The sequence below is a fragment of the Vigna unguiculata genome, chromosome 11 (genome assembly GCF_037176805.1).
Source record: "Vigna unguiculata cultivar grain cowpea cultivar isolate G323 ecotype 2 chromosome 11, ASM3717680v1, whole genome shotgun sequence".
Taxonomy (NCBI): Eukaryota; Viridiplantae; Streptophyta; class Magnoliopsida; order Fabales; family Fabaceae; genus Vigna; species Vigna unguiculata.
Window position 1 is genome coordinate 6,347,227 of NC_140802.1, and position 11,636 is coordinate 6,358,862.

At 33.1% G+C, this 11,636-nt stretch overlaps 2 protein-coding genes across 2 annotated transcripts; both read left to right on the forward strand.

The window, feature by feature from the left end:
• The first annotated feature begins 5,996 nt into the window (after window positions 1-5,996).
• LOC146880919 (G-type lectin S-receptor-like serine/threonine-protein kinase CES101) lies at window positions 5,997-6,626 on the forward strand. The gene has a single exon (XM_085669173.1). The coding sequence runs from the start codon at window positions 5,997-5,999 to the stop codon at window positions 6,624-6,626; it is 630 nt and encodes a 209-aa protein (XP_085525299.1).
• LOC114169225 (G-type lectin S-receptor-like serine/threonine-protein kinase At1g11330) lies at window positions 6,492-10,047 on the forward strand. Its single transcript, XM_028054278.2, has 7 exons — window positions 6,492-7,160; window positions 7,960-8,070; window positions 8,187-8,386; window positions 8,492-8,702; window positions 9,011-9,248; window positions 9,333-9,483; window positions 9,578-10,047. The coding sequence occupies exons 1-7, from the start codon at window positions 6,626-6,628 to the stop codon at window positions 9,881-9,883; spliced, it is 1,752 nt and encodes a 583-aa protein (XP_027910079.2). The 5' UTR covers window positions 6,492-6,625; the 3' UTR covers window positions 9,884-10,047.
• Window positions 10,048-11,636: the final 1,589 nt, after the last annotated feature.

Genomic DNA, 11,636 nt, shown 5'->3' on the forward strand with positions numbered 1-11,636 from the left:
TTTAACACTCAGTTTAAAATGAGTAGCAAGAGGAGTACTCACAGCTTTAGCATTTTCCATCTGGAATCTCTGCAACACCTTCCTAATGTATTGCTCTTGTGATAGATAAATCTTCTTTTCTCTCCTATCACGTGAGATATGTATGCCAAGAATCCTTTTAGCAGCTCCCAAGTCTTTCATGGCAAAAGACTCGCCAAGTGTCTTCTTTAACCTGTCAATTTTGGAAATATCTTTTCCAACAATAAGCATGTCATCAACATATAATAACAGGATAATAAAGTCATCATTAGAAAAACTTTTAACAAAGACACAATGATCAGAGGTAGTCTTCATGTAACCCTGCTCACACATAAAAGACTCAAACTTCTTATACCACTGCCTTGGAGCCTGCTTCAAACCGTATAGACTCTTCCTTAGTCTACACACATATTCTTCCTTGCCTTTAACAAGAAAACCATCAGGTTGCTTCATGTATATCTCTTCCTCCAAATTACCATGAAGGAAAGCTGTCTTCACATCCATCTGCTCAACCTCCAAATCAAGAGTAGCAGCTAAACTTAGCACAGTTCTGATGGATGACATTTTCACCACAGGTGAGAAAATCTCATTGAAATCAACACCCTTTTTCTGTCTGAAACCTTTCACCACTAATCTGGCCTTGTACCTTGGAAGTGTAGAATTTGAATCTTGTTTCACCCTGAAAATCCACCTAGTTTCCAATGCCCTTTTGCCCTTAGGCAATTTCACCAAGTCGTAAGTGTGATTATCATGCAAAGATTTCATCTCATCTTGCATTGCATCCAGCCACTGTTTCTTCTCTTCACTATCCAAAGCCTCTTCAAAACACTCAGGTTCTCCACCGTCAGTCAAGGTTATGTACTCATCACAGGAATACCTTGTAGAAGGTTGTTTTTGTCTATTAGACCTCCTGAGTTGGACTTGAGGTGATTCAGGTATATCACCAAGATCGTCATCATCATCATGTTCCTCTTGAGCATCATCAATTGGAACCTCTACTCCACTTCCAAACTGTTGATCATCAACATCACCATGTTGCTCATTGTCTTGAGCTTCCGTTTCAACATTCTCCAAATTGTGAGCGGGCAACCTCATCGGATTACCATCAGTGAGATTACTGTCTTTCTCGGGTGTGGTCTTCTTCACCTTATCAATGTCTTCAATGGTCTGATCTTCCATGAATTGTACATCACGGCTTCTAACAAGCTTCTTCTCAACAGGATCATAAAACCTGTAGCCAAATTCATCCTCACCATAGCCAATAAAGATACATTGCCTTGTCTTTTTATCTAACTTGGATCTTTCATCCTTAGGAACATGAACAAATGCCCTGCAACCAAAGACACGCAAATGATCATAGCTAACATTCTTACCAAACCAAATTTTGTCTGGCACCTCAGTATTCAAAGCAACTGCGGGACTGAGATTAATAACATGCACAACTGCAAGCAATGCCTCTCCCCAAAAGTGCTTAGGCAACTTTGCTTCTGAAAGCATACATGTAACCCTTTCAACCAAGGTCCTGTTCATCCTCTCCGCTAGACCATTCAACTGAGGAGTTTTAGGAGGAGTCTTCTCGTGTCTAATACCATGCTGCCTGCAATAAACATCAAAAGGTCCACGGTACTCACCACCATTATCACTACGGATGCATTTCAGCTTCTTGCCTGATTGTCTCTCAACCATAGCATGAAATTCCTTGAACTTTTCAAGTACTTGACCTTTCCGCTGAAGAGCATAGACCCATAGCTTCCTGGAACAATCATCAATAAAAGTAACAAAGTAAACTGCACCACTAAATGACTTTACCTTTAATGGGCCACAAACGTCAGAATGCACCAATTCAAGCAATTCTGACTTCCTTGAGGGTGGATGCTTCTTAAAAGATACTCTGGTTTGTTTACCAGCCATGCAATGAGAACATTTCTCCAATTCTGCATTTCTCAATCCCATAAGCACATCCTTTTTAGCTAAGCAGTTAAGCCCTTTCTCACTTATATGACCAAGCCTCCGGTGCCACAAAGATGCCTCCATATACATAGCATTCACACTGTCTTTAGCAACCAAAGCTTTAGTCCAATACAATTTAGATTGTTTCTCCCCTCTGGCCATAGCCAAGTTACCTTTAGTGAGCTTCCATTTACTAGAACCAAAGTGATTGTCATAACCACAATCATCAAGCAACTGCACAGAGATTAAATTAAAACGGACATCCGGAGCATGTTTGACTCCTTTAAGCAACAACTGCACTCCCATGTTGGTTTGCAGGCAAACATCACCAACACCAATCACTTTAGACTCACCATCATTACCCATCTTCAACACTCCAAAATCACCAGAAGTGTAAGATGTGAAGAACTCCTTCCTAGGTGTAACATGCAGTGTAGCACCACTATCAATAATCCACATGCTCTCATCAGATACAAGATTAACGGACTCAAAGTCACGAAGAAGAACAAGATCACCATCTGTAGCAGTAGTGACACGATCATCATCATCATGATCATTCTCTCTCTGTTTGCCCTTCTTGTCTTTGTTCTCCTTTTTCCACTTAAAACAGTATTTCTGAATGTGTCCAGTTTTATGACAAAAATGGCACTCTAAATTCTTGTATCTTGACTTGGACTTGCTCCTACTCTTCTCTCTACCACCTTTATGTTCCTTTTTCTGACTTCTCCCCCTAGCTTCTGTAACAAGCATCTCAGACTGAGATGAAGAACCATGTGCCTTCCTTCTCATCTCTTCATTAAGAGCACCGCTCTTTGCCATCTGAAAAGAAACAACACCATTCGAGGCAGAGTTCGTAATTGAAACCCGAAATACCTCCCAAGACTCTGGTAGAGTATTAAGCAACCATAATCCCATAACTTCGTCATCAAACTTTATGCCCATTCCTGACAATTGATCTAGGAGCCCTTGAAACTCATTTAAGTGATCAGAAATAGAAGAATTCTCCCTGTACCTCAAATTCATCAAGCAATTTAACAAATACAATTTATTATTGCCCGACTTAGAAGCATACAAAGACTCAATCTTCTCCCACAAAGCTCTGGCATGTGTCTCATTAGCAATATGATTATAAACATTATCTTCAACATATTGCCGAATAAAACCACATACCTGTTGGTGCTCAAAGTCCCATTCTTCTTCAGACATAGAATCTGGCTTCTGTGTAGCAAAGACCGGAAGATGCAATTTCTTGACAAATAATAAATCTTTCATCTTGCCCTTCCACAAATGATAATTTGTACCATTCAAAGCAACCATCTTTGCATTTGCCTCCATCATTCAAGCAAGTAAATATAGCCCAACCAAGAGCTCTGATGCCACTCTGATGGGGAAAACAATAACAAACAATATACCAGAGAATGCAGCGGATATAATTTCCCCTAACTTGCAAGAATCTATGAGGAGCAATAATCAAAGAGCAGCAATAATAAACCACCAAAAGCACAAATAAAGGCACCAAGATTTTTAACGTGGAAAACCCCTCAAATCAAGGGTAAAAACCACGAGTCGTCCAGACCAAAGAAATAGCTTCACTATGATCAACAAGAGTACAAAAGAGTCTTAATCAATAGCACAAATTAGTGCCAACACCCAACCAAATAACAAAGCAACAAAGCTTTCAAATAGAGAAGAACAAGGGAGGAAAACCTCTACAAATCACTGCTGCAGTGCGAAATTAATATCTCCCAACTCAGACCTCGTATCAAAGATCCGACCGGTCAGAATGAAGAGCAATGAGTTCCGAACCTGCTGTAAAAATTTCAGCCCGATCCAACGGTGAACGAATCCGCAGCGCCGAATTTACTGCGACAGCTCTATGAAAAACGTGAACAGAATTTTCCCTCTACCTCTCCCTCTATGTGTTAGGGCTTTCAGTGTATTCTGACTCTATTGTTCTGCCTCTCTCTTTATTTTATAGCCTCCTCTCCACTAGGTTTAAGTGAGACATGGGCTTCTCAAATTTTGGGCCTTTTCTCCACATAGGAAGGGAGCCCAATACCCAACATTGATTAATCTAGAATTTACCGAAAATTAAGGGATAAAAACATATTTAATCTTTTTTTATAATAGTTTGCGACAAAATTTGTCATAATTTGCACAAATTTTGTGAAAAATAGTTTGCGACAACATTCAATCCTACCCCAGCAATTCTAACTTTCGATCTAGTTCTATTTGTTTCGATTTTCGGTTTAGAATGATCTATTATAACTTTATTAGAATGATTATATATATTGGTACAATTAATTCAAGATTGATGAAATTAGTGTTAAGACGAGAATATATATTTATTAAACGTTGAATATAAAGAATATTTAACTTCTTTTTCGGACATATGAATTTTATTTAACCAATTTTAGGGGTACAAAATATTTATTTACCTCTAAAATTTTCTCTTTCCAGTCTCTGTTTATTAAAATCTATAAGTTATCGATATTTTTAATCCATGTTCTACACGAGGAATTAAAGCAAGTCCAAGTCTTTGAGCTTTTCTTAATGTAGAAGTCTTTCAAGTTATATATACATTTGACATACAAAGTGGAAGGGTATATATACCTTTAAGATAAAAAAAAGGTCTTTAATTCATATTGAATTGAAAATTTACACATGTCTTCACTCGTTATCCAAACAAGTCTTCAAAATGAAAAGTGGCAACCACCATTGTTCACATGATGTTTTCTAGAATAAAGTGTCACCATGAATTAATTACTCTCATGAAGAAGTGCGATCTACTTTTGATGGAAAATGGGTCATTCTAAATGAAAAAGAAGAAATATAATTGGTTGTAATCATATTGTTGCTTACAATTTCTTTAAATTTAAAATATTTTTTTCTCAAATTTAAAACTGCTACGTACTTAAAAAAATTGTTATATTCTTTCTATTCCATTTTTTTTAAATAAGTTCATGGTACGTTATTAGATCAAGATTTTATTAAAAAACATTGAGAGGATCTAATTGAATCTATGATAAAAAAAATAGAAATTAGTTTACGAAATAAAAAAATATTAATTATTAAAATAGTTATTATTAATTTATATTTGGTTGTTAAATTAGTCACTATTTAATTAGAGACTAATTTAGAAATCAATTTTTTTGGCAGAAAAATTTTTAGTAGTTAATGTTTAATCATCAATTTATTTGATAGGTAAAATTTTGATAGTTAAATTTATAAATCAATTTAAAGATTAATTATAATTTTTTTAATTTATAATAGTGACTATTTTAGTAACTAATAATTTTTTACTTATAAATTGATATCTAAATTAGTTGCTACACCGATTAATATCTTTTAATTATTAAAATTATTACTAATGACAAATTTTCTTTGTAATGATATATAAAATATGAAAGTTCACTTATACCAAACATAAATTTTAAACAATATTTAATTACGTATTTGGATAAAGGGATATATATATATATATATATATATATATATATATATATATATATATATATATATATATATATATATATATATATATTATTTTTTTAAATCACAGAAATTAGAAATATTTATTTTAAATTCAAAATAAGAAAATAACTTAATTCAAAGAAGAGATAAAATATGGTTGAATTATTTTTAAATGAAAAATAAGTTTTTGAGAAAATTATTTTTGACAAACTTAACAAACTTTTTATAAATAGAATCAGATAGATTAATTTTTTATTTTTTAATTAAAATAATAATAAAGTGATACCTTTTTTACTTAAAATTAAAATTTTGTTTGTAAAAATATCATTACTTTTATAAATTAACTCATACACCAATATTTTATACGTAATTAACTTCCACCTTCATCACGTAACAAATATCCTTTTGAATAATGTCTCCCAAAATAATGGGGTTGTATGTTTAACTTTTTCCAAAAGACAGCTTGTCATCAATAACTACCCTATATTATACAAAACCAAAAGCTTAATTGAAGCTTAAACTTTCAGCAACTGAATCATTCTATCACTGAAATCATGGCTTGCAGTGACCAAAGAAAACTTCATATGTTGCCAATTCTGACCTACTTCTTGTTCTGGTGGTGGACTACCTGTGTTCATGTTGAAGCCACCAGTAATATTTTGAAGCCAGGTGATACCTTGAATGCCACAGAAGGAGCCAAATTGTGTTCAGAAAAGGGTACATATTGCATGTACTTTGGCACAACATATGATGATGAGAATGTTGCAAACTTATATATATATGCTCAAAAGGATGAGTGGGCTGTGTGGACTGCTAACAGAGACCAACCTGTTGACACAAATTCTGCAGTTCTAGCATTGAATCATTCTGGGGTACTCAAAATAGAATCTGGATCTGTGAAGAAACCAATTATTCTGTATTCTCCTCCTCAACCTATCAACAACACTGTGGCCATGTTGTTGGACACAGGCAACTTTGTGCTTCAGCAACTTCACCCCAATGGGTCTAAAATGGGTGTGTTGTGGGAAAGTTTTGATTTTCCCACTGATACTTTGCTGCCAGGGATGAAGTTAGGTGTGAACCTTAAAACTGGTCGGAAATGGTCACTGGTTTCATGGTTGAGTAAGCATCTTCCCACTCCTGTTCATTCAGCCTTGAATGGGAGCACAAAACAAAGCAGTTGATGATCAAGAAAGAACAAAAGCTTTACTGGGCTGCTGGTGAAAACGAGTTGCAGAACATCATGGGGGAGGCTTATGACAACATCGTGTTTGTCTCAAATGAAAATGAAGCTTACATCACACTGAAAAGTTCTGATGAAGATCTTACAAAATGGACACTGTTGTCCTCTGGACAGTTGATAAACAGGAACGGAGGTGATGTTGCAAGGGCTGATCTGTGTTATGGATACAACACAGATGGAGGGTGCAAAAGATGGGAGGATCTACCCTATTGCAGAGATTCTGGTGATGCATTTGAACTGAAGCAAGGTTATGCCAATCTTGACTTGGACTTGAAAAGACATGAAGAAAATTCAAGTTATGGTGTAAATGATTGCCAAGCTATTTGCTGGAGCACCTGCAGCTGTGTTGCATTCACTCATCTTTATGATAATGAAACTGGTTGCACCTTCTTTCTCTGGAATTCAACCAAGGGTACCAATATTGCAAGCGAGGGTGACAAGTTTTACATGCTAGTAAAGACCAACCATAACAAGAGTGAGTCTATTTCAGACTTTAGATTTTTTACTGTGTTTTTTGTTGTCTTTAAAATACATGTACTTTAAAATATTTTTTTAATATATTTTAAAACATCAAAACCTATTTTGAAGACATAAGAGAATGATAACATTGAAAAATCAAACAAAAAATCTAAATTCGTCTATCTATTATCACTATAATTTGACAACTTTACTGTATAGCTAAATTTTGTTCAGGTTAAATATGTATTTCTGAAGATGTTTTCTTTGGCCATAAAGAAATTTGATCCATTTGTATATATGACTTATTTTCTAATCGTTGTAAAATTTATACTTTTTCCTACTTTTTTTTTTAAACCTAAAAGCTACCAAGTTAAAGTTTATTTCTGATAGCTTTACTTTAAAAAGTCTTTTAAAACTAAAAGTTTGATTTCTGTTTTCCCTGGTGGAATAGTTTTGGATGGGAGGAATGATTAAAGTGTTTTTGTGAGCTTTTAGAATTTAGTTAATATAAAATTATACAAGGCAAATGTCTTTATATTTCTGGAAACGGAAACATAATTAAGCTAGTTAGTATTGCTTTTATGTACAAAATATGGATTTCTATTTTACTTTTATTAGCTGGAATTTTGCCTATTTTCTCATAATTATATACCCATGTCTCTTATTTTTAGGAATGTCTTCTTTTGTTCGGTAAACTTCATTTATTCTAGTCTTGATATAGTTAGGTTTATATTTCTTGGTTTCAATATATTTCTTATAAGTGTTGTTTCTGAAGTCAATTGTTGTTTCTTGATTTTATTCACTTTTCTTATCAGCACAAAAAAATTGGATATGGCCAATTGTTGCGATAGGAGCTACTATACTCGTAATCTGCCTTTGCCTTCTGTGTTGTAGAGTGTTAAGGAAAAGAAAATATGCCCTTGAAGGTATGCATCAATGTTGTTTTTTATAATCTACATTTCTTAAAAGTGTTTTACTTCATGATTTTTATCACTGGTCCTTGATTATGGTTTTTATCTGTGATACAATGTCATTTAAATAGAGCTGAAAACAAAAAGAATGGGGATTGAAAATGAGGATCTTGAAGCTTCCAGCACCTCTTCTTGTGCAGAAAAACTAGAAGTTGTTTTAAAGGAGGAACATGACTTGAAAGTTTTTAAGTACGCATCAATAATGGAGGCCACAAATGACTTTTCATCTGAAAACAAGTTAGGACAAGGTGGTTTTGGACCTGTTTACAAGGTAACCTTTTTGTTCTTTCTAGTTTAGAAGGTCACATGAAACTGTTAAAATATAGCATTTAATGTTTTCTTTAGAGAATTGATAATTTCTGTGGTTTTTCTCCAGGGAATTCTACCTACAATGCAAGAAGTTGCTGTCAAAAAACTTTCAAAATCTTCTAGACAAGGTCTAGTTGAATTCAAAAATGAATTAACAGTCATATCTAAACTTCAACACACAAATTTGGTTCAGCTACTCGGTTACTGCACTCACGAAGAAGAGAGGATTTTGATTTATGAATACATGCCTAACAAAAGCTTGGACTGCATTTTATTTGGTAAGAATGTTAATATCATAGGGTGTTGGATATGCACATGAAAAACAAATGAAAACTATTCTTTGGTAAAAGATTCCTGAAGTCGACTTTTTCAGTCATTTATTCTGAAACCCTTTATGATTCTGATAAGAAATCCTTTATTTTCAGCTTAAAAAATTCATTATCAGACCAATAATTGAGTTTCTTATGTTAATTAAGAACTGCTAATTAACTTTTGAACTTGATGTTTCTCTATGATAGCTAAATAGTTACAACAGTTTTTCTATCATGAAATGACAAGGATATATATTCATGTTTCATTGTGGAAGATTCTGCACAAAATCAGCTGCTAGATTGGAATAAGCGTTTCAGTGTAATAGAAGGAATTGCTCAAGGATTACTATACCTTCACAAATACTCAAGACACAGAATCATTCACAGAGACTTGAAGGCTAGCAACATACTCCTTGATGAGAATATGAACCCCAAAATTTCTGATTTTGGCATAGCAAAAATGTTCACACAGCAGGATTCCGAATCAAACACAACCAGGATTGTTGGCACTTAGTGAGTGAACCAAGTTCATTTATCATAGTTGTTGCATAAACTTAAGTTGTTTTGTAACATGTTTTTTTTTTTTACTTTTTGTAGTGGTTACATGTCTCCTGAATATGCCATGGAAGGGGTTTTCTCAACAAAATCTGATGTGTATAGCTTTGGAGTGTTGCTCTTTGAAATTGTTAGTGGCAAAAGAAACAATAGCTTCTACACTGAAGAAAGACAACTGAATCTAGTAGGACATGTACGATAAGTACTTCACTTTACTGTTTCATCACACATTATAGTACTGTTATTATTATTGGTAATTTAACTTGAAAAAATAACCACTTTTGTAGACATGGGAGCTATGGAAAGAAGGTGAGGTTCTTAAGTTGGTGGATCCATCACTGAATGATTCATTTTCAGAAGATGAAGTGATGAGATGTGTGCATGCTGGTCTGTTATGTGTGGAAGAAAATGCAGATGATCGCCCTTCTATCTCCAACGTTGTATCTATGTTAACCAACAAAAGTAAAGTGACTACTGTGCCTAAAAAACCAGCATATTATGTTAGAACAAAAGTTCTTGGGGAAGAAACATCCACTAAAGAATTTGGTTTAGATTTTTCACAAGAGAATTCTCTTAATGTTTGTTCAATTTGATGGCAAAAAGTTACCATTTTAGAGTATTAATTACTTGTGAAGTTGTTGTTATTTCATTATGACAGATATGGTTGGTTGCTATATATTGGTTGCTGCATATACACCACCCTTTGTATCAATATACTGTTGAATATAGAGTTGATTCATAGTAATACTGATTTGTCATTTGCCTTAATAGCTTTTGTTCTCAAGTTTTTTCTTTTAGCATTGAACCTTAATATCTGTATTCTATTTAATGACACTTTAGTTTGCTTTACACATTGTTATATATTCAATTTCAATACTCTTGAATACTATACAAATATCCATATGAAGTATTCAAATGGTTTATGATGAAAATAATAATAGAAAGGAGATACTAGATAGTGATAGAAACATATGTGTAATTAATATAGAAATAAAAATGGTTTATGATGAAAATAATAATAGAAAGGAAGATAAAATTGATGTTCTCCATATTTTGATATGATTAAATCCTATCTACAATTATTTTTTAGGAAGAAAATGATAGAAATATTCCCAAAGTAAAATGGAATTTGATATGAGGTATCAATATAATGAGGATAACATATGTGAAGATAAAAGATGACATGTAAAAAAATACAATAACATTTTTATAAATAAAGACAAAGAGTTTTATGTTGGACTTACCATAAAATATAGCTCTTTTACATCCGACTATGGTAGGTCTGAAGTAAATTTATGTCGAGGCACATATTGATCCAATGTATTTATGTAGGACCTACTAAGCTTAGACATAAAAGAGCTCTTTTAAGCCTGAGCATAGTAGATTTGAGGTAAGCCTGAGCATAGTAGATTTGACAGCCAAAAAGTTTTTACTCCTAAAATGATTAAGGTCGGTGAAATGTAGGAATAATAATAGGTTGGGTCGACACAGATCATTTTTATCTGCTACATGACTTATAACAGGAGATTCAACTTGTTATCCGTCGAATACTCATTTATAAAATATCTGCAAGTTTTATACAACATGTGAGTACCCATTGATACACATTGATATTTAAAAAAATATTTATAATTTTTTAAAATAAAATATAAATCAAATTACAAAAATAAATATAAAATATAATGTAAACTAAATTAAATATAAATTAAATTTTAATTTTAATTTCATTTAACATAATAAATTATAAATTAAATTTTAATTTTTACGTTTTACATTCAATAAATATCTGCATATACAAATAATATGATATTCCTGGTATGTTTATCCTGATATGTTTATAAAGAGTATGGTATTATCTTTTATCCATTACTTGCCGTTACTCGTTTACATGAATATTTTGTATCATTTCTAATGAAATGTTTAGAACGAAGGAGTTTTCCACATTCTTAGTAATACAGTTGTTTATTCTGATCTACCCTAAAACATAATGCATAAGTTCCGAATGTACTTGAAATTGAAGCTAGTTAACGTGCACCACTCGTTACTTCTAAATGATAAACGATGGTACTCTTCAACATCCGGGGATAGTAAACCTTCCAGTCTGAACTTTCAGTATTCGAAGATGGTGAGTTTTAAACCTCAATATTTTGTGCTTGCTTTGAGCTTCTGGTTGTGGAAATTTAAGGGTTGAAATTAAAACCTTTTAATCTTCACTTTGAGGTCTAAACCCCTTCCCACAAGTTTCTTTTCAAAAATGCTTCAAAAATACTCACTGATCTCCTTAACTTTCATTTTCTAAATCAGTGAAAAGCTTTGGATTTGACACAAGTTAATTTCCCTTACCTG

Coding starts and splice junctions, on each gene's coding strand:
- LOC114169225 (XM_028054278.2), top strand. CDS start 6,626: ATGATCAAGAAAGAACAAAAGCTTTACTGGGCTGCTGGTGAAAACGAG. Junction 8,071..8,186: donor AAGAAAATATGCCCTTGAAG/GTATGCATCAAT, acceptor TCATTTAAATAG/AGCTGAAAACAAAAAGAATG. Junction 9,484..9,577: donor AACTGAATCTAGTAGGACAT/GTACGATAAGTA, acceptor CCACTTTTGTAG/ACATGGGAGCTATGGAAAGA.
- LOC146880919 (XM_085669173.1), top strand. CDS start 5,997: ATGGCTTGCAGTGACCAAAGAAAACTTCATATGTTGCCAATTCTGACC.